Below are 23,080 nucleotides of genomic sequence, written 5' to 3'. Positions count from 1 at the left end.
AATGTTCCAGAACTGGCTGACTTTTATTTGGAAACAGCTTTTGGCTACAGACATTCAGGTTTAAGGCACATTCCAAACTACAAGGAGCCTTGTCATTGGCAGGGGGGCTGGCTTTAATTCTTGCATGGTTTTGCATGGAAAAATGGAACAAATGATTTTCTGGCCTTTTTCTAAAGAGGAGTGAGTTTGGCAAAAACAAACCTCATGACACATTTTCACCAGACACCACAGTACCATCACAAGACCTCCCTTTTAAAGTCCTAGGCAAGGATGGGGAGCCCCTCTCACCCAACACTCCTCCCAGAAACACGATACAGTAAATACGCTTGTATGCATCTGACTGGCAACGATGGTTTAAAAAACATTTTCAAATAAAAATACAAAATTGCATGTCTACCACGAAGCTAAGAGTCTTAGCCACAAGCAACGAGGAGTGAGTGCAGGAACCAGGAGAGATAAACAAGAGGCTGTGAGCCAGCAAGAGGCTGTGAGGGCCAGGGAGATGCCCCCTGAGAACCCCGGCCCTCCTGGGCCCTTTCGGGACAATATGTGGATGAGGGGGGACCAGAAAGGAAAGGCCATGGCCTTGCGTGGAGGTGGGGGGGGGCGGTAATTTGGGGTTATTAGATAGGAAACTGAAGTGTGCTCTCTGGGACTTTTCCTGCCCAATGCCAGCAGGGGGCACAGGTGAGCCACTGCCACAGCTCAGTCGTTGCCACCACAGATCTTCAGTAGAATCTTCCGATAGTCCCCAGAAGTATCTCCCTGGTTGCAGAAACAAGAGCAAGGGTTAAGGGAGGCACAGCCCCGAGAGTCCTTGCGGGGAGGCGGGCCTGTCAGAGGCAAGAGTTCCCACTCAGAGCATGCAATGCAGATCTCCCCTGTATACGTGCTGCCCAGCAGCCCCCAGATTCTACTTAAAACGAAAGCCAAAGGCCAGGCAGCATGGCATGTTTGTAATCCAGCACTGGGAAGGTGAAGCCTGGGGCTGCTAGGCCGATCTAGCCTAACCAGTAAGCCTTAGGTCCCAGTGAGAAACGCTTTTAAAAATCAACATGGATAGCTTCTGAGGAATGATACTGTGTTGACAGTGGCCTCTACAGGCATACGTGTGCATATGGGCATACATACATCATACATGCATACATACATATTCACATACATCATACACACCTACATACATTATGTATACATACACACATATCATACATACATACATCATACATGCATACATACATACTACATCATACACACATCATGCATGCATGCATGCATACATACATCATACATACATCATGCATATACACATAAATATATCATGCATGCATGCATACATCATGCATACATACATCATACATCATGCATGCATCATGCATCATACATGCATGCATCATATATGCATGCATACATACATATATCATACATCATGCATATATGCATAAATACATCATGTATATATGCATAAATACATCATGCATATATACATCATACATGCATCATATATACATTATACATACATCATGCATATATACATTAGACATACATCATACATACATCATACATAAATATATCATACATACATTATACATACATCATGCATATATACATTATACATACATCATACATACATACATCATACATAAATATATCATGCATACATGATACATACATCATACATATATATCATACATCCATCATATATGCACATACATTATACATACATACATACATACATACATACATACAGTAAAAGGACCCCACCCAGGGCTGATCATCACTGCTTTTTGCCTGGGTTCTACTGTAAAGCAATGTTGTGCTCTTCCTTGAAAGCATCATCTTTGTGGCCACGCATGGAGGACATCATTACTACTGCAACCTCCGCTTCTCCACATCTCTGTTTGACACCACTATGCTCTCTCTGGGACGACTGCTCAGGCTTAGCTAATTTCAGATGATTTTCTGCCACCCTAAGCTTTTTGAAGCTTTCTTTTTTTTTTTTTTTTTTTTTGTTTTTGTTTTTGTTTTTCGAGACAGGGTTTCTCTGTATAGCCCTGGCTGTCCTGGAACTCACTTTGTAGACCAGGCTGGCCTCGAACTCAGATATCCGCCTGCCTCTGCCTCCCGAGTGCTGGGATTAAAGGCGTGCGCCACCACGCCCGGCTTTTTTGAAGCTTTCTGATGACAAGGTCTGTGGCTTCTTCAGCTGTCACAGAATACTAGCGACCCAGGCCAAGCTCTGACAGTAAAGACAGAGTCTATGCTACACACAGCCTCATTTTCACAGCACAGGAATGGGAAATCTCTTCAAAGATGAGCCCAAGTCTGAAATCAGGCCCGCAGTGCTTGCTGGTGACTTAGTGTCAACTCTGCCAGCCCAGCTCTGTGTAGACTGCCACCACACCCGTGAAGAACTGTTATCCTCAGAGATGCTGCACCAGAGCTCGGGAGGTTTGTGGACACTGCTGGAGGTCATGAGGTTACCAAGCAGAAAAAACAGGATCAGCCCCCCCTCCCCCGCTGAGCTACTGATGTGGTCTCCACCATAAAGTGAATGTGGAGAAAGCTGGAACTCAGGAAGAAAGAGCTGAGCTCCACAGACCCTGGGGACATGAGCTCTCCTTGATGGGTCGCATCTCCAGATTGATGGGGACTCTGAAGGTTAGGGACGTGATAGGGGAAGGCCTGAGATTTCTTTATACCATTGGCAGACATTCCTGCTGAGTTACTAAGCACTGGGATCCTGGAGGGGAGGTGCATAGGGTCACAGGGTCATGCCCTGTCCCGTCCTCAGGATCTTGTGACTAGTTTGCAGGCGAGTAGATGAAGAAGCTGTTCTAGAGATGAAAGGAGATGGGAAGGGCCTGGAGGTATGGAGATGAAGATAAGGCCTTCTTGGCCCCTATCCCTTACCGTGATATCGTGGTACAGTGACTTGCCGTACATCCGCTTATACTCCGCTCGGATATCCAGCAGGTCAAGCTCGCTGCGAGACACCATGATGCGAATCAGGGTCCGGTCCTTTGTTCCTGCTCCCTAAATAGTCACCAGAGTATGTGCATGGGGCTTCCCACCGACTCCAACCCTCCTGTACCTTCTACACTCAGCCCACAGTGGACCCCTTAGACTCAGGAGGCTTTAAGATGTCCTAAATCCACCCTCACCCCCCTCCACCACCTCCCCACCCCCACCTCCCTAACCCCACTCCCCCACCCCGCATACAAGAACTACATACCCTCATAGCCTTGTTGAGCCTTTCAGCAAAGAAGGCGGGGGTGTTCTTGAGGCATTTCACTGCAAGAGAAACACAGTGTAAGTCCTGCCGGACACAGGAGGGCACGCACTACCTCAGTGTCCTCCTAGGAAACCTGGACATCAAATCTGTCACTAGCCATCTCCTTTTATTCTGCTGTGATCCCATAAATGCAGCTCCACACACAGTAGGACCACCAGCCCAACCATCACTGAGCAAAAGACACTGGGGTTGTGCATAGCCTGGGGGCGTGAAGAGGCACCCACTTCATGGGTCCCTAGGCATGAGGGGGTCAAACAGAAAAGGGCTCATGGAGAAAGGGAGGCCAAGGGGATGTGTGTCATTCTCAGGCCATGCCGGGAAATGAGGATCCATTTATTTCCTGTTCTAGCCAGGAAAATCCCCCAAAACTAAAAGAAATGGGCAAACTAATGTCCCTCAGCAAGTATAAAGGGAGGTGGCGGGGACGCAGTGCAAGAACCCAGCTCCATATCAGGAGGAGGTTCCTAGAGCTGCAGAGACTTGCTGTAGAGGGCATGCGGCTGGAAGAGGCTCTCCCCATGCTGGAAGCTCAGCCAAGCACTCTCTAGAATGGGCTTGTTTTTGCTGTTGCAAGTAAAAAAGCCTTCCATGTGTTTCCATCAGAGACAGCTGACAAGTGCCTACAGGGATGTATTTTTAGAGGAAACTTGGCAGGATGTGAGTCACCTTCCTCTAGGCGAGCAGCTGGACAGGCTCCCACTAATGCCCAGATCCCAGCTCCTTCCTGCTGAGCTGCACGGCAGACACACAAGAGCCACGGAACCCCCCCAGCCACATGGTCCAGATTAGCAAGCTCAGACCCTGTGCTTCTCTCACTACTGCACCCTCAACCCCAGGACACTGAGCACCCAGCCTGCAACCCACACTGCCCAGTGGGTGGGCAGGCAGGTGAGGCAAGCCTCAGCCAGACACCTACCCACAGCCAGCATGCCCTGCTCCAGGTCCCCAGACATCTCCCGGCAGATGCTCTTCTCAATGTCTCGGCCCGTCATCCTCTGATACTCGTTGAAAACTAGCAAGGAAATAGAAGGGGCACGTCATAGCCTTAATCACATCCCGACCCTCAGCAACCTGGATTATAGATTAAACACAATGCCATGATGGTGTGCCCTGAGCCAACGAGCTAACCAGTGCTATCTACAAACAGGTCAGGACACATGGTACAGACTGACAAATCTTGGCCTGCAATGGGTTGCTGTAGGGTCTATTGTCTTGCTTTTCACACAGACGCACAGCTCTTTCCAAGCCCCACTAAGTACTCTGCACGTTATATCAACAAGGCTCTACTGCATGTCAATGATGAGTCTCTGTAAGTCACACTGGGCTGAACCATACTTTCATGATGTTAGGCATAATAAATGCATCTTTGGGTTTTTGTTTTTTTGTTGTTGTTGGTTTTGTTTTTGTTTTTGTTTTTGTTTTTGCATGTAATGGAGTCATACCCTATAACCCTCTTGCTTCCATGAATCTCAGCCTCTCATGTGTCCAGGACTACAGATCTGTGTCATTACAACATGGGTTTGTGGGATAACATCTCATCATAACACTGAGGAACACCAATCTAGGAAGAGACCACACGAGGTCACAGGAACCAGGAGGCTCATCTCAGAGAGAAAAAGGGGCCTCATGAGAAACGAATCCTGGCAAGCTTACGAGTGTCTAAAACTCTTAAGAAAACACATTCCTGTTGCTTAAGCCCAGCCCACGAGAGGAGACACACCCCGAAGAGTCCCGCCTCTTTTCCACTCTGCGCTGCACAGCCTGCAGTCAGATGATCCCTTTATCAGAGCGGTCAGTCTGCTGACCAATCTCAGCCCACACTCCAGTGTCCTCCTCAAATCTCCACATCCCCAGCCCCTGCCCCTCTGATTTCACGAAGCAGGCTCACCTTGCTCTTCCCCACTATGACCCACGTGAGCTCTGCCCCATTCAGACACAACCCACGTTGTTCCATTGTGCTGAAAGCCTTTGATTATGACCCAGGAGCTGCTGAGGGCCGTAGAACAAGCTGCTGTCTCCTATAGGAAGGAGCCATGCTAGCAAGCCCAGGAGCCCAAGTCTAGTGCTAACACAGGCACCAGTTTCTCCTCCTACCCCTGCCTCAAGTTTCAACCAACTATTTCCAGATCCGTGTCCTCTGCGTACCAGAGCTGTGGTTTCTGCTTATCTGATATTTTCCTGAATATTTCCTCATTTCTCTCCCATGTCATAATGCTCTGAAACCCAACAGTGACACAAGTGTTCTATACTCATTAAAACAAATGAAGATAAATCCATATCACAAGAGTTCTGCATGCATTGAATATGAGACTGGAGTACTCAGCCCTCATGGGGAAATCTGTTCCATACCCCTCCTCCCCAGGCTCTGGGGTCACCGCAGGAGAGAAGGCAGAAGAACCAACATGGTGGAGGGCTGCAGAAAATATTTACCAGGCATGACAGGGCCACTGTACAGATGAACTCACAGTGGCTGTGCCTGGATGCACAAGACTTTCACAAGATCAAGTCAAAAAGCTTAGCACAGACAGAGAGGACAGAGAGGGACTCAGGAAGCCCCAACCCGAGCAGAGGAGCCATTAGCAAGTGACAAATAGATGGATGGATGGGTGGGTGGATGCTAGAGTCTGTTTTCTTTAAGAACATGGTCCCTAAGAAGCTACCCATGCTTCAGTAGCTGGCACTACAGCAGTGTATATAATGGTAACAGTAGGTAGATTCCGTGGTATAGGAGAGGGGTAGGGGGAGAGGGGTAGGGGGAGAGGGAGGAGAAGAGGAAGAGGGGAAGGGGAGATTAAAGACACATGCCTTTAACCTCAGCCCTCAGGAAGCAGAGGCAGACAGATCACTGAGTTTGAGGCTAGCCTGTTCTACACAGCAAGTTACAGCCAAAGTTACCTGGTAGGGCCCTGTCTCAAAAAGCAAACAACCAAAGCAACAGCAAAAAGAGCACACATAGTGTGTGTGTGTGTGGGGGGGAGAGTATGGGGAGGGTAAGGGGGTATCAACCAGATCAAAACACATTATATGCATAAATGAACCTCTCACACAGGAAAACTGACAATGAACACGTGTTCATGCGCATTCCGTCACAGCAGCCAGGAGGGTAAAAGGCATGCCCTGGGGACAGGGCTCAAGCCCAAAGTAGCTAGGTCCATAGCCATGTCAGCCTCAGGCCAGTCCTGAGACCGAGGGAGGGAATACTGCCTGGTCCTGGGCCAGGAGCAGCAGTGCCACGATCCTCGCCTCACCCCTTCCCCCTCGCTTTGCTCCTACCCTGCAGCGCCCACAGCCTTTCCAAGCTGACTCCGTTCTGTTCTCATCTCTCACCTGTCTGCCCACAGGGGCCTTCAGACACAGGTGACCATGGCTTCCCTTGCTCCAGGCCCTCCCAGCTAACTGGCTGCTCCGTACGTATGTTCCTACAATAGTTCAGGGCCCCACCTTCAAACTGCTGCTCTCTTTCTGGTCCCCTCCCAGGAAGACCTCTCACAGTCCCAAGGCCTCAGACACCTGACCCCCCCACCCCCAACAGCTCCCAACCTTCCAAGCCCAAAACCTCTCCTGACATCTGAGCTTCAACACACCGTGCCCAGCTTCTCAGCAAGCAGGCTGGATTCTGGTCCCTTCTCCCTCACTCCCCATCCAGGCTTCCACCAGCTCCCCCCAGGTCACTCCAGGGCTTTCCACCTGATTAACTCAACTGTGGACCCTTCACTCTCCCTGCACCACAGCTGAGGCCCAGGTCCTCTGGGGAATCTGGGCAGCACGTTGCTCTGCAAGCTGAAGGAAGGACACACGCCTCTGACGGCCTTCTTGGGGCTTCTGACTCCTCTCAGGATGAACACCTAACCCTGCACTGTCAGCAGAGCTGTCCACCACCTCTGACCCCACCTCTTGATGCTCCAGACACCTGCATCCCCTTGGCTATGCCTGGGCCATAGCCAGCAGGGCCTTTGCGCCTGTCCGTTCAGGGCTTTTGATCATACAGCCTCATACTACACGACTGTCCCAGCCCCTCCCTCAACTCCATTCCATCACCTTATACCCATCCCACACATTCACCACCAGCTCCAGGTGGTACTGTGTAGCTAGCTGTCTCCTGACATGAAGCTGAACCCCATGACGGAGACCACACCACTGCACCTTCACCATCAGATGGACAGAAACCCACTTTAATGTTCAAATAAGCTAATGCTCCCAGCATGGCTGCAATGCTTTCTCTTCTCTTTTCATCTTCACTTGCTGTTATTGGGTACATGCCACGTAGAGATCAGAGGCTGGCTGTGATTCTGCCTGCTGGACCACTCTGACACCCGACTTCAGAGCGTGGCAATCCATTGCCTTGCCTTGTCCTTTAAGACACCACCAGGGGGCTCTTGAGGAAGTGAAGGTCCATCCAGAGCACATCAGCCAAATATTCTGTAGGCTTTTTCTCAATACAATGTCCTGCCTGCTTTCATCTAACTGACCCAGGACTGTCGTACCTGCCACCAGGTGGGCCCGGCTCCGGGAGCACAGGATGGCGTTGAACTTGGACTCGTCTGTTCCCAGGCGATTCTCCCCAGCTGCATACAGCTCCTGGAGGAGAAGGAAGATGCATGTGTCCAGCAAGCATCCTCCAGGTCCCAGGCTCAGAGTACCTAGGCAGCATCTGAGCCCACAGGGGAGGAGCAGGACCCTGGCAGTGGGGGCACCAGTTTGCTGAAGCCTGTTGGCTCTGCTCACTGCAGACCCAGAACCCAGCAATCCCCTCATCTGTCTGTGTGTAGCACAGAGGATTCAGCCAGCATCCAGCACCAGGATGGAGGAGGGAGAAGAAGCCTGGACTCGGGTCCTGGCTCTGAAGCAGCATGCGGTGGGATGCTGGGCAGGGTCTGGCTCCTGGGCCTCAATCTCCTCATACATAAAAATATAAGGATTAGATCTGACTTGATATCATGACCTTGAAGCCACAAGGACACATAATTGAGAGAAAAGGATGAATAGGGAAAGCTAAGAGAGATACTGGCCCACTCCTCAGGGGCAGCACTTCTCAGTGAGGAACACGGGTCCTCAGCTGACAGAGCCACATCACAACTGCCAGACTGAAGCCAGATGCCAGATTTCTATGTGAGATTTCCTAGTTACTGAAAGCAGTTTCCCTCTCTATAAGAAGCACGTGTGACAATGGTTATCTCTCTCTCACACACACACACACACACACACACACTCACACATACACACACACACATATAAACACACGGTTCTCAGACAGGCATGCAGGCAAAACACTCATACACATAAAATAAAAATTAATCTTGAGCCGGGTGGTGGTGGCGCATGCCTTTAATCCCAGCACTCAGGAGGCAGAGGCAGGCGGATTTCTGAGTTCGAGGCCAGCCTGGTCTACAAAGTGAGTTTCAGGACAGCCAGGGCTATACAGAGAAACCCTGTCTCGAAACAAACAAACAAACAAACAAATCTTGAAAAAAAAAACCTCCCCAGATGTGGGGCCTCATCAGTCCTTCCGCCATATGTACATCATTATGCTTGCTGAACAGCATAACAGCTTGGTAAAACCTAGGAAGGTTTGAGCCCCACATATCTGCCAACCTGTGACCTTGCCCCAGACCTCTAAGATGCCTCTGAGGCCTCAGACAATCATGGAAATGAAGGGCACTGATACCCTAGGACACTCTCAGGTTGAGATTCCTCAGGCCAAGGTGAGGCTGAGCAGGTTGGGAAGGGAGGAAGAGGCAGAACCAAAGTCAGCTTTTGCCTGGAAGGCTTGGCGAGGTCTGGCCATCTCACCAAGAAGGTAAGACCGTCTCAACTGGCCACCATGCAATACAAACTTATAAAGCTAGGAATTCGGACACCTGGATTTCCTCCCTTTATTTGTAATTCATAAGGTGACAAGGGCAGAAATTTAGGGATGCAGGGCTAAGGACAGCGCATTTCTAGGCCCAGGAACTCAGCAGCTGGATAGACAGGTCCTTCGTACACCTAACAGTACTGGGGTGGGAAAGCGCCAGGACACATGACAGACATCCCATGTCCTTGTGATCTTTAACAGCTGCAGCATTTATTACCCTGATGTCCCTCTCACAGGTGGGAAACCCAGGAAACTGGGAGCCCTGCTCAATGTCAAGTCCCCAAGCACTTCAGAAACCTACAGTACCCTGAACCCACCAGTATCCATGGTTTTTTTCAATTTTCAGGTACCTCGCCACAAAGCAAGAAGCGTGACCCCACACAGTGTGGTTCAGCTAGCCCATACTGGCACCTCGCCAGCCACCAGACTCACCTGGACATCTCTCTGGACAAGGGACATGTCCACGTTTGTGCTCTCATCACGGTTTCCCTGAAAGGAAGAGGGCATAAGGCCAAGGCACTCTTTGGAAGAGCATACCCTCTCCCTCCTAACTCATTTGTCAGTGTTTTGATCCCAGTCCCTCTCACCCACAACCTCCCCCCATATCCCCCTTCCAAGTCCCTCTCTAATGTCCTGTGGTGAGGAAGGTACCTGAGAGAGAGAGATGAGGAGCCGCTGGAAGTGTCCTGATGTGTCGCTTCGAATGGCCTCCTCCAGAGATTTTTGGAACTCTGAAAAGACAGACACCAGGGTCTATCCTACAGGTCTGTTACCTCTAAAGACATACATAGTGAGTAGGGGGCATTGTCATGACAAGGGTCCAGGGGGTTCAGGCTGGAGGTGACAGGTGACCCATGTAACTTTCCAGGCTTCATACAAGCTGTGACTCCAGGGTGACCCGACCTGTGCTCGGACCTGGCCCAAATCCACTCAAGATTTTCTCAGCCCCTTCCAACTGTAAGCACCTGCCCTGTGTGTAAACAGCAGGCAGGGCTAGGCCTTGGGTCAAAGCCCAGGGAGTTGGGTGTGACAGGAAACAGGGGACAAGAAGGACGAAGGCAAGAGGGTGTTCAGACCTGTTTTGTAGGCCCTGCTTAACTCCCGGATGTGTTCGTTACTTCTGGAAGCGAAGATCTCAATCAGGCAGGCCTCATCAGTACCAGCCCCCTACGACAGCATAGAAAGAACAGATCTCATGCTGGTGACCAGGCTCGTATTGGCATCCAGGAAGGACAGCAGGTGCCACTCAGCAACAGAGGCCCTGACACATGCACACGCACATGCACACACACACAAAACTCATGTCTCAAAAACCAGCTCCCCTCCTAGCCCCAGACAATGAGATGAGGACAAGGACAATGAGTAGGTATCACATGAGGGTCACATGGGCCAGGAAACTGAATGGTGTGTGTGTGTATGTGTGTGTGTGTGTGTGTGTGTGTATGAGTGTTGGTGTTGTGAGTGTGTGAGTGTGAGTGTGTGAGTGAGTGTTGTGAGTGTGTGTGTATGTGTGTGTGCGCGCAGTGACTGTGCAATGGACACGGCGTGCTGGGTCAGGCTGAGGTACAGATCATCTTCTGTTTCTAAAAGCACCATCATGATGGATGTAAAAAGATTAGAGTCCTGAGTGAACTGTCTGGAGAAAGCAAGGAAAGGAAGGCAGCAGAGAGGAACAGAATGGCTGTGCCTGGGATAGCAGAAGATAGAAAGTAGGGGCAGAGGCCTGGCTTTTATATCAGGCTGAATCTTGACTCTGCAGCTTACTGTGTGACCTCAGCTAAGGTGCTTAACTTCTTGTGCCAAATTTCTTGGCTATAAAGGGACCGTATGTATACCTACCTCCTAAGGAGTCCTTAATGGGACTAAATGGGCTCATCTGTGCAGAACGTCCAGCCAACATGCTGGTGTTTTTATGCTTAGTACTGCCCTAATGCTACCAGCAGCTTATTGGAACTTACAAAGGATGTGCGTGTTAGCCCCTTACCTGAAACTACCTGTGTGTCCTGAAAGAACACCCACTGTCTCCATCATGGATATTCATGTACACAACAGCTATCCAGCACAGCTAGCCCCTTGCCTGCTGTGTTTGAGCATTCCACCAACTTCTCGTGCTGGAGGTGGGTACTAGCCACTCCTGGGCCCAGGCCATTGCCAACGTGCCCCACCACCACACCCCACCCCTTACCACCCTCTAGACTCTAACAGGCAGCTGGGCTTCAGTCAGTCTCCTTTCCCTTCCAGATCACGCACAAAACTCTCAGTGTCCAGTGGAGGTAGAATCCGTGCCCAGCGTGCCTCTGAGTGCGTAGTTCTTTCATGGTGCCTGACTAGAGAGGGACCCTCTACTCACAGGACACACACCGCCAGATGGCTGTAAAGCCCTGACAGGACTTGCTTCCTGGTCAAAATCAAACTAGATCTAGGGAGAGAGCGAGCCCAAGCTAAGCTGCGGGATTTGGACCTGTGTGGAATTCGGTTCATCTAGAGCTGGATGTCGGGGTGTACACAGAAGTGGGGACAGACATGACAGACAGGAGGTGGGTGCTCAGGAAGCTCGGGGACTGGTAAGACTTCTCTGTCTTCCACTGTCTTCGTTCTAGCCCTACTTCTTCCCACCTCACCTGGGTCCCTGCCTCTGCTGCTTGGGCCCCTCAGACATGTTGCTGATATTTGCTAGTAAGAGTCCTGCAACAGCCTGGCACCCCTTCTTGTTATCATCAATGTCCTCCACAACCCTAGCCTGGCCATTTCTTGAGACGGAGACATAGGTATTTCCTGTGAGGAGACGGCATGTTACCTGCATCTTGGAAAAACTACCAGTTGCTCCTTCTAACGCTCATGGGCTGTAGCCAGGAACGCACGGAAGTCAGGCTAGGTAGCAACTGGTCAGTGGGTAACACAGCGCCCAGCCCCCCTCCACCTGGGCTGTGGCTATGCAGACTCACACAAGCACAATGACACACCTTGATAGCTTCCTTTATCTCATAGACATCAAACAGGACCGGGGTCTTCATCAGGGCCAGGATAGTCTTCTCAAAGTTTCCCGACAGTTCTGATTTTAGGTCTTTGATCAAATCCTGATTGGATAAACAGATAAAAGCTCGCTGTGAAAATCCACAGATGAAGAGCTCTGGAGATGACAGAGCTGACGGTATCGACACCAGCCATGGGAAGCACCCTGAGCTGGAGCACTAACACAGGCAGTATTCATGTACTGGAAGCCTTTTCCTCCAAACACTTACACCAACTAAACCTCCCAGGATGCCCGAAAGCAGAGGAGGGGCGAGTGAGGCCAGGCGGGGAAGAAGTGTTGTATCTACAGGTTTATCTTAGCGAGCCAACCCTAACTAAGCTCATGGTTCATCCTGGAGCTCCGGCCTCATGATGCCCCAGTCTATGGGAAAGCAGAGTCAGTGGGCCTGGAGCTGTGCTGGTGCAGGCCCTCACTGGTCTTCCTGCCTTCCCTCTCTGCACCTCACCTTGCCATAGGCCGTCTTGAAGGATAGGAGGATCTGCTGACGCTGCTTGTTGGACCGGCTCCCCAGGCAGTCGATGATGGCCTGCTCATCCGTTCCTAGTAAAGAGGCAGGAGTAGGCACACTGTGGGATATGAGGATGCTCAGTGGCCATGGACTCTCCTGGCCTAGGGCCTCCCATAACACAGCTCCTGTTCCATCTCCCGAGGGCCAGGCTTGCCTGCCCCTCCTATACAGTGACCTGGACAGGGAACTAGGGGCAGGGGTGAGTTTGGAGTCAGTCTGGTCTCTTACCAAAGCCCTTCATAGCCTTGCGCAGGACCTCGGCATCTCGCAAGGGGTCAAATCCAGAAGCATCAGTGATGGTACCTCGGTTTCCAAACTACTCAGACAAATAGCCACAGGTAAGATGACCCACCCGTGCCGCCCCAAGGTGTAAGACTCTTCTACTTCTTCATATCCCACAAATACCCGCTTCTCTAAGCACTGAGGTACCTAAAGGAGCAGGAAATCAAAAGCACTGGACAAATAGCCCCAAGGTTCACAGGTCAATGGTGGTGCCTAGGAAGTAGCGGCTGGAAAGTTATTAGGTCACTAGAGGCGGAGCAGGCCCTTGAAGGGGAATATTGGGGCCCAAGCCCCTTTCATTATTTGCTTCCAGTCTGCTATGCTTTGGTTTACCAAGTGTTCTCTGCCACAATGTTCTGCCCACCACAGGCCCAAGTCACAAAGCCAAGAAGCCATCGATGGAAACCATGAGCCCTAATCAACCTTCCTCCTTTTAAGGTGTGCTCCCCTCAGGTGTTTACAAACAGGCTTATTGTAGCCTAGTGAGTGGCCTTTCTAGTGGCTAGTACACGCTGGTTATCACCGCAATAAGAGGCATGCTGGGAAACAGACGGGAGCAGCAGTGGGCAGCCGCTCAGGGTGGGGAAGACTGGGCAGTGTTGCAGTGGAATGAAAGCAAGGAGGTGATAGACCCTCTAGAATAGTCTAAAACTAGGCAGCCAGCGCATACCACCAGACCTGTGCTTGGCCGGTTTGACTGTGTAACCATGACAATGAATTCCAGGCATTGCTAACACGAACTGATCTCCAGAATGAGCCAAAATAAATCCTGGAGGAGCTGCCAATCTTCCCTATCCAGAGAGGATTCTGAGACTCCTTCACATTTGTCTGGGAAGTCACAGAAGGGGCCTACCAGGCATGAGGCCATGATGCTGGAAGCCTCTGGAGTAATCTCACGGAAGACCAACCACCAGGACTGTGCTTCCAGACCTTGTGTGTTTGCCTTCTTGTGGGCACACAAGAGAAATTAGAGCTCTTTTGTATGTTGTAGCTGGAGGCCTTCCCTGTTCCTTCAATCCTCCAAGGACTTGTTGGCTGGACCAGAGACCTGTCCTTGAACGTAGTTTGGACAAGCACTTACCTGGGCTGGCGGCACAGCAGGGGTGATGGTACTGGATCCCGAGTATCCTGGGTAACTTGGCACTGGCTGCTGCCCAGGGGGTGGCATTGGTGACTGCCCAGGATAGGTCATTGGAGGCTGCCCAGGATAGGCCCCTGGGGGCTGCTGCCCAGGGGGTGGCATAGGCTGGCCTGGCACAGGGGCCCCTGGGTATGCTGGATATGAAGGCATCCCAGGAGGTGGGTTTCCTCCTGGGGGCGGATACATTCCATAAGGAGGGACAGGTTGCTGGGCAGGAGGGGGCTGCCCAAAGCCACCAGGGGGCACTGGAGGATAGCCACCCCCAGGAGCCCCAGGATACAGATTTGGCACGTTGGCTCCTCCAAATGTTCCAGACATGTTGGCTGCCTGCCAAGTACACAAAACAGAGCCTGAGAAACATAGGCCCAGAAAGACAGCACCTTGTCTGTTTACCCTTCCCTTATGGAGTTCTGCAATGGCTCTAGGCAGGGAGCCTCCTACAGAACTGCCCTCACCACCACCACTTCCCCAGCACTATGTATACCTAGCAATGGATGCAGGCATCACAATGCTAGGCTCAGCACACAATGCTAGGCTCAGGCTTGCTGCCACCCCACTATGGGACAAGAAGGACAATCTGGCCACTGATGATGGTACACTGGCTCAGTGTACGCAGGGTTTCTTCCAACCAAGAGCCACTAACTAGGTAGAGCTAACCACTCAAAGACCCAGAAAGTACAGGGGTTCCTTCTGCAGGCATGAGGTGGCCCTGTCACACCAGTCTGCTAACAGTCAGTCAAGGTGAGGTAGGTGAGGCCCGGCACATGCCCAGAACAAAAGCCTGAATCCTCACCTCAGCCTCTTATGCCTATGAGAAATGGGTCCCCATATCTTAATCCCTCACCCTACCTATCCCTCACTTCCCCTCTTTAATGACCAAGGCCTGCTCACTGTCCCCAAGGTCATCAGGTCTATGGGCACCTTAAGGACTGGCCATCCCTAGAAATTTGCATCGTATATTTCTCTACCATGGCAGATCTTTGTTTGAGGCCGCCTCCTCAACAACAACTTTCCGAGACAGGGTTTCTCTGTGTAGCCCTGGCTGTTCTAGAACCTGCTCTGTAGACCAGGCTGCCCTTGAACTCCCAAGTGCTGGGATTAAAGGTGTGCACCACTACCACCTGGCTCAGGGTCCCTTTCTGATCCCTACCTTAAGGTTCTCAGTCTACATTCCCCCACCAGCACCTCGGAACCTTTCCTGTAGTATTACATCCTGTCCATCCCTCCCGCCCTGGGCTGGGGCTTGAGTTTATGGCCTCATACATTCTAGATAAGCACCCTACTACTAACAGTACATCCCCGTTCTCTTTCTGCTGCTTCTTCTTTCCTTTTTCTTTTTCTTTTTCTTTTCTCCTTTTTATTTTGAGACAATGTCTAAGTTGTCCAGGTAGGCCTTGAACTCACTTTGTAGCCCAAACAGGTCATGAACTTGGGATCCTCCTGCTTCAGTTTTCCAAGAAGCTAAGGTTAGAGGCCTATGCCATCAGGGCCGTGTATCTACTTTCCTAGCTTCTTGCTCTTCTCTCCCTCCCTCAACCACCTCTGCCCTTCCCTTGAAGACCGGGCCTCTCTACATCACCCAGGCTGAGTTGGAAGTCTTCATCTTCACAGATGCTACCAAATGCTAAGCGTTTGCCGTGATGCCCAGAAGTGCCTGCCACTGCTCAGTATTGTCCCTGCTAACTTATGTCATGTCCTGTCTCCTTGATACAGATGCTAAGTGTGCCTGGACTGAGATTTGTGTGAGCGCAAATGCATGTGGAAACAGAAGTCCTCCTTTTTTGGCACAGTATTTATCACTGGCCATGGGATCACTATGTAGGCTAGACTGGCTAGTCAGCCAGTCCAGTGGATCTGCCAGCCTCTGCCTCCCTAGCACTAGGATTACAAGGACAACGCTTGCCTTTGTACACATGGGTCCTGGGAACTGCACTCGGCCTAATGCTGGCATAGAATAAGCACTTTAGACCTGGCTATCTCTCTAGCCCAGGGGTTTTGTTTGCTGCACTCACATACTCCCAGCGCCTAGAACTGGGCCTTGGCATAAATTTGGGTACCTTCTAGTAGCAATGTTTCCCCTAAAGACACATTTGGTTTCAGATTATAAAATAACATCCTTTAAAAAGCAAAACAACAAATAAAAGCACGTACATCCTAACCTACCTGCTTCACAGCACCAAGACCCAACCAGAACAGCCTTGTACGTGCTCACCCCCGCAGCTCTCCACACATATGTTCACCTCCCTGCAGGCTTCGTGCTCAGCTCACGAGAAATTCCCAATAAACTTCCTGCAGGCACCAGCCTAACCCAATCTCCTCGGACCCGAGAGACCATCAGTGCCAAGAATATCTTCCTCTAATATAGATGGGGGGAGGGGGAGCCAGAGTAGGGTGGGTGTTAAGTAGATGGCCTCATATTCTAAGTTGCTGCTCAGCATTCTATGCTCACAGAAACAGGCATGAGGTCTCCCTGAGAACTTGGGGTAAGCAGCCTTGGTCCCTATAGCCCTGGCCCTAACCCTAACCCTAACCCTAACCCTAGCCCTAACTTTGGCAGGGGCCTGACTCACCATGCCTGAGAGGTAGTCCTGGTTGAACTGCCCCGCATAGTTGGCTACGTTATCCAGCCCGATAGGGGGCATGCTGGGAGGAGGGTAGCCAGCACCTCCCCAGGGACCGCCACCTGAAAGCAACACCAAGCCATTATTAGCTCTGTATCCCTGGCCCAGTGACAGAACAGAAAAGAGGGCTGCAGAGGGACTGCTGTGATAACCAAGGAAGACCAGCCAATGTTATAAAGACCCAGAAAGAATGAAACAAGAGGGCCAGGGAAAGCAGAGAAAGAAGGCAGGTCCAGCCCCAGTGGGGAGTCAGGCATGCTTTGTCCTAGCAAAGCCAGCACCACTGGGTGAGAGAACAGATCCATCCTTAGGCTCTGTGCCGAGCTGAGCATGTGACAGCCATGGACTCCAGGAATGCTAAGGATTCTCAGATGGAGAGAAATGAAGCCACGTCAGAGGGCAGGGACACTGTGAAGGACAGTATCAAGAAGCCCGTTGGGAGACCGAATGGCTGGCTATGTCCTGGGGCAAGGCTCTGAACCACTCTCATTCATGTCTACAGAAGTGTGATCTCCAGCTGCTGAGGTAAGGGCTGAGGAGTTGACATGTGATGTCACAGATGGCAGTGTTTTTGCTGGAGAGGGGACTGAGGTCACTATTGCCAGATCAGAGAAAGGTCTAGCTTGGCTAGATATGCCCTGTGACAGTGATCAAGGTACTTCCCTGGTCCATTTGTTCGTTTCTGCTGGATTCCCTCAATGGTAACTATCTTTGCAGTGCAGTGGTCCCTGTCTCCTTACCCAGAATCCCTCAGTTTCCTTACTACCGTGGAAACCAAATGCTTTCAGGAAACATTTCAGCGCAGGGCAGGGCAGGCGAGTCTTCAGAAGGAAGATAAGCTGAGTCACTGCCCCAGTTGGGGGGTCTCACCCCATCACCAGGGGATCCTGGAAGCCACAGGGAAGAAGATACAGAAAGGGACAGTGGCCTTTGGTATTGGCCTCAGTAGGAGAGACCCTGATGCTGCAAAATCCAAAATCACACTCCTTGAAACAGGGTGGGTTTAGTAGCAACACTTTGGAGGATACTCCTGTAGGTTGTGACTCCCTGTCTTGTCCCCTGGGGACAGCCAGGGGAGGGAAAGAGCCGTCAAGCTATTTTGCCAAAGAGAAAGAGTCTCAGAGTAGACCAGGCCTCCCCAGGCTTCTCCAGCCCCCAGTCTGCAGAAAGGGTCGTCCCCCTGGGTCCTCTTACCTGGTGCAGCTGGAGGGTAGCCACCGGCAGGTGGAGGGTAGCCTGGGTAGCTCATGGCTAGAGCTGGAGAAGAAGAGAGAGTACATTCAGATCATGTGGAGGGGCTCCGAGCAGGCCTGCTGAGATCGGCTTCTTGGGAACAGAGCTCAAGGCCAGGCTCCTACAGAAGAGATTGGCTTCCCATGCCCCAGCCCACACCTCGAGGTGGGGGGGGGGGTGGCCCCAGCTTCGTCAGGCCCACCCCAGAGCTACAGGAGGGGGCAATACGACAACACCATAAACCAGCTGCCTGATTCCTTGACAACTGCTCCCCCAGGCCTGGTTTCTGTTTCCACCAACAAGAGTTCAAAGTGTCTGGGCTGCTCTGCTCTCTGACATCATATTCTAGGTAAAGCATCGCCCAAGACTCTTGTCCTTATCACTATCCTTCCACAACAATGAAGGACCCTGTTTCCCTGCATCTCATCTACAACCCTCAAGCTCACCACAACACCAACCAACACACACACACACACTGACTGAGTCAGACCCAAGCTGCAAGCTGCAAGCATAGACTGACTGTCACAATCGTAAATAGCAGGTTTGTGTCTCTCCTGGGCATTCCACTAACATAAAATAACCTGATTATTGTGGAAGTCATCATTCTTGGAGACAAGAGATGCCCTCAGAAGGGCCTGGCAGGTACCAAAGCCCGAAGAAGTAAGAGTTACATGGAAACGAAGCCACAAGGGCAACAGCCCAGATACGTGGAAGGAGCCCAGGGAAGCAGACAGAACACCTGCTCTCGCTGCCCGCTGTACACAAGTCTTCAGCAACGTCCCATGTCAATTAAAAGGCCCCAGAGGAACAAAGGTCAGCCACTGCCCTGCAACCTGCCTGCTCTTGCCACACAGTAGCTACTGCTGCAGTAATAAGCACAGAGGTGCAGGCCAAGGCCATGACGAGAAGTGCACGGTCTCAACAGCCAGGCCCACAGGTTCCAAGACAGCCACTGTTTCTCACAGGGGCATTATTTATGCCAGGGGACTATTAAAACGTCAAGGGCTCCACCTTCGTTTGGTCCCTATTCTGAACAAGTTCCCAGGTCACAGTACTAGATCTGGGGTCCCCATTTTAATCACTACTGTCTAGACAGTCTCCGTCTAAGATAGTCTAGCTGCCAATCGTTGGCTTCCCTGAAGAACTGAGGATGCTGTCCCTGGGAAGCTGCAGAATTTCCTTAAGGTATCACTGGTCCCACAAAGGGGACCTGACTTTTACCCCACTTTCTGGCCTCTGAGTTGAGAGAGGACAGTGGACAATACAATAGGAAATGGCCTGGGAGGCATGGAGATCTGGCAGCCTACAGACCCTTTACACGGCTGTTTTTTCAGGACCCCTATGTATGTACAGTTCCTAACATGTATGTCCACTCTTGACTGCCTGTAACTCCAGCTCCAGGGGGATCCTGACACCCGTGCACATGCAACACATACACACACACACACACACACACACACACACAATCTTTTTAAAGAAAGAAGGCAGAAACATGCAAACTAAGAGGTGTGGGGGTATACACATGCACAGACCACCCTTGGCACTGTACACAAGTTACTGGATAACACCAGTCACCTCTGGAAGGAAAACAGGCTAAACAGACAAGATGTGTTCCATGTATAGACAAGATGTGCTCATGATTGCCTAGTAAAAGCAACTTTAAGAAAAGGTCCGATTCATTCAGACAGGCACTTCTAACCACACACGAAGCTACCCCTTTCCATCCCACACGGCCTTGGTGTACCTTCCACAAATAAAAATAACACACACAGGGCTCATTCAGCACCAACAGCCGGGACACCAGAGGATTGGGCCTCCCTCCTGTGAGGGAGAGCTGTGGCGCAGTTCCCTGGCTAAAGTAGCACCCAGCTCCTGGAAAGAGTCCTGCCAAGGCCACTCCACTCTAACTCTTCCCGCAGTGACCTTGGGTCCGTCCTCCCACCGGACTTAGCTTCCAGCCTCTCCCTCTCGTTCATTTTCGCACCAACTTCCATCTGGAATTGTTGAAATCTGTTCCCTCTTCTCTTTCCCCCTTGAGGCCTGTGAGGGCCCAAAGCACAGGGTAGCCCGAGATCCCAGTGCAGGTGGGCCCTTCCCCTCCACTGATGGGAACTTGGTTCTCTGGGTGATAGAGCCATTATAGGGACTCCTGTGAACTCTCTCTTGTGGGTGGGTCTGCCAGTTTTCCGTCCCTCCTCAGTCTCTGGCTACGGTGACTCACTGTGACCCTCTTAGCTCTCTCAGCTGTTCCGTAACCACCGATTTGGTGTGCACGGCATTATGTTCTTCCAAGTAACTGATAGGAATCGCAAGTGTCCCTTTCAGAATATGAACACCTGTTTAAGACAGCGTGATATTTTAGAAGGCTGTAGAGTCTCAGGAGGTGGGGCAGGCTGAAGGCAGTAAGCCAATAGGGATAGCCCTTAGAAGGAAGGCTAGCTCCATGAAGGTCCCAGGCCTGCTTTTCCCACTCCCTAGTCCACAGGGATGTGAAGAGCCTCTGCTTCGAATGCTAATCCTGCTGTGCTTCCTCCACCATGGCAGCCCACACATCCCCTCTCTTACACTCTGTCAGGTGTTGTACTCACTGGGACCCAGAGATAATTAACCCACATGTGCGATACTCTGCAGCTAAACACCTATAACTCCCAGGGCAAGAATCACCAGCTGAGCAGCAAGGCCTTTGGGCTCGCCTCAGCTCCCAAGAGGGCAGAATGAGAACATCTGGGGACCTCACCCTTCCCAGTGCTCACACTCTGTGACAAATGGGACAATGTGGTGGGCTACTGTCCAATAGACCCGCTTGCTACCTTCCACCTGACCAAAGCCTTCTTCTACTTTATCCTTCAACAGAGAAGAAAAGTACACAGGTGAGTGGTACTTCCCAAGGCTAATGTGATTTGGGCAGCCAGGCATATCTGTCCCATATGCCTCCTTCTGGCATTCAAACATGGGACCTCATGGAGAGTCCACCTGCATAGGACAGACATCTGGCTCTAATTCTGATAACCCTGCCTCTAGAGAACTTCTAGCTTCTGGCTCTGACTCTCTCAGGAACACTACAGCACAAAGGTCACTCTTCCTTCCTCACTGAGACCATGTAAATGCAGCTGTGCAGATTCAAACAGCTGTGGCCCTCTCCATCTTATAAGACAACTATAGGTGTCTTAGGGTCTCTATTGCTGTAATAAAAACATGACCAAAAGCAACTTGGGAAGGAAAGGGAGTTATTGCAGCTTACACTTATGTATCATCATCAAAGAAGTCAGGACAGGAACTCAAAGCAGGGCAGGCCCCTGGAGGCAGGAGCTGACGCAGAGGCCCCAAAACCACCATCCCAGGAATGGTACCACCCACAACGGGCTAAGCCCTCCCACACTTATCACTGATTAAGAAAATGTGTCACAGGCTTGCCTACAGCCCAGTCTTATGGAGGCATTTTCCAAATTGAACTTCCCTCCTCTCTCATGATTCTAGCTTGTGTCAAGCTGAAGTAAAATTACCCAGGACACCGTGCTTCCATAAAAGTCCTTTGTGGAGAATGATAAAACCCAGACTGCTGGGCTTTCATGAGTGTGGGACTGCTCCTTCATACAAGAGCACCAAACGTAGACCCGCATCCTGGCATCCAGCATCCTTTAGAACTAAGCCTCAGGGTATCCGGTCAATACAGAACCCACCTGGAGGGGGGCTTCTTTTGGAGTTCGTGAGGGCTTGTATTGTCAGGGGCTTTGGGGAGTCTCTGGGGTTCAACAACAAAGACACAGAGACACCTGTATGGTATTAAGACTGTTGGCCTGTTTAATGGGGCAGTCTCTTCAGGGCCTCTAGATATGGGAGAGTACGAAGAGGCTGATTTTGCTGCAGGTCTCCATCTCTTCCTACTAGGGTGGGAAGCACGAGGTTTTAGATGGGGAGGGTGTGGGGGGGTGTGGGTGGCTGAGTCTGGGCAGGGGAATTCCATTCTTTTTCCTCTTGTTCTATCTATCTCTAGATTTTTGCCTATATGGTAGCGACTCTTGAAATTTAAGGTTCACTGGCTTTAGGGAACAATCTACCCCACGCGTGTTCTATCAACTGGCTATGAAAGTTTGTGAACACTTTTTTTTTTTTTTTTTTTTTTTTTGAGACAGTTTCTCTGTATAGCTAGCCCTGGCTGTCCTGGGCCTCTGTAGGCCAGGGTAACCTCTGCCAACCAAGGGCTGGGACTAGAGGCATGTGGCACCACACCAAGCCTAGTCCCTATTTTCTTAATTGTTAATTGCTATGAGGGCATCAGCCCGGTGCCCAGCAGGATAGGTAAATATTTGACACTTCCTCACCAGCCCAGGAAAAGATCCTCTGTGATTATCATGTTAATAAGCAAGCTGCCATTCCTGTTGCTGATTGGCTCAGAGTGAGTAAATTGTAGACCTCTCCCACTATGCTAATAGCTTTTTTGTTTCTGTTTTTCCGAGACAGGGTTTCTCAGAATAGCCCTGGCTGTCCTGGAACTCACTTTGTAGACCAGGCTGGCCTTGAACTCAGAAATCCGCTTGCCTCTGCCTCCCAAATGCTGGGATTAAAGGCGTGCACCACCATGCCCAGCTGCTAATAGCTTTTTTGTACAGAAAGGATTGTGGCTTTGGATAAGAGCTGGCTGCAGGCACTGGGGAAGAATGAGCTGGCCTTTCGGCAAAGGGATGGAAGCTGACCAAGAGCAGGGCAGGGAAGCCAGGAGGAACTAGGTGGTTGGTTGAGGTACCAGGCCTGAAGTACAGGTCCAAAAGGAGCCTCGCAGAGAGAACATGAACCTCACCCGGCTGATGCTGACAGGCAGAGGTCTAAAGAGCCACACCAGGGCCCGGAGCCCCTTGGCACTCAAGCAGACAAATCAGGCCTTACATTTTTTCTTGGGGGAGGGGGGCCTACAACTCTGCTTTCCCCAGCTGTTGGCTATAAAGAGCCACTTGCTCTCACTCAACACGTAAATAAACAGTTCAAATCACACAGCACTGACAATCCTTACTGACAGTTTTTTTTTTTCCTAAGTAAATGAAAGAAAGCCAGACATGGTGCTAAAATAAACCCTGTAATTTCAACTGCTCAGGAAACTGAGGCAGGAGGATAGATGGA

At 50.9% G+C, this 23,080-nt stretch overlaps 1 protein-coding gene across 1 annotated transcript in view; it reads right to left on the bottom strand.

The window, feature by feature from the left end:
- Positions 1-4: 4 nt before the first annotated feature.
- Positions 5-23,080, bottom strand: part of Anxa11 (annexin A11) — a 44,825-nt gene continuing 21,749 nt past the window's right edge. The window contains exons 2-15 of the mRNA XM_021181626.3: positions 17,927-17,989; positions 16,682-16,794; positions 14,052-14,438; positions 12,917-13,004; positions 12,626-12,720; positions 12,110-12,223; positions 10,223-10,313; positions 9,798-9,877; positions 9,579-9,635; positions 7,777-7,870; positions 4,209-4,304; positions 3,233-3,291; positions 2,911-3,033; positions 5-765 (exon numbers count right to left, since the gene is read on the bottom strand). Coding sequence (XP_021037285.1) covers positions 706-765; positions 2,911-3,033; positions 3,233-3,291; positions 4,209-4,304; positions 7,777-7,870; positions 9,579-9,635; positions 9,798-9,877; positions 10,223-10,313; positions 12,110-12,223; positions 12,626-12,720; positions 12,917-13,004; positions 14,052-14,438; positions 16,682-16,794; positions 17,927-17,981 — 1,512 coding nt within the window. The 5' untranslated portion in view covers positions 17,982-17,989 and the 3' untranslated portion in view covers positions 5-705. The remainder of the gene's footprint in view (positions 766-2,910; positions 3,034-3,232; positions 3,292-4,208; positions 4,305-7,776; positions 7,871-9,578; positions 9,636-9,797; positions 9,878-10,222; positions 10,314-12,109; positions 12,224-12,625; positions 12,721-12,916; positions 13,005-14,051; positions 14,439-16,681; positions 16,795-17,926; positions 17,990-23,080) is intronic.

Source organism: Mus caroli, unplaced genomic scaffold (genome assembly GCF_978045245.1).
Source record: "Mus caroli unplaced genomic scaffold, Mus_caroli_1 scaffold_12, whole genome shotgun sequence".
Classification (NCBI taxonomy): domain Eukaryota; kingdom Metazoa; phylum Chordata; class Mammalia; order Rodentia; family Muridae; genus Mus; species Mus caroli.
Note: the sequence above shows the minus strand (reverse complement) of the source record. Positions and strands in the feature narration are given on the sequence as shown.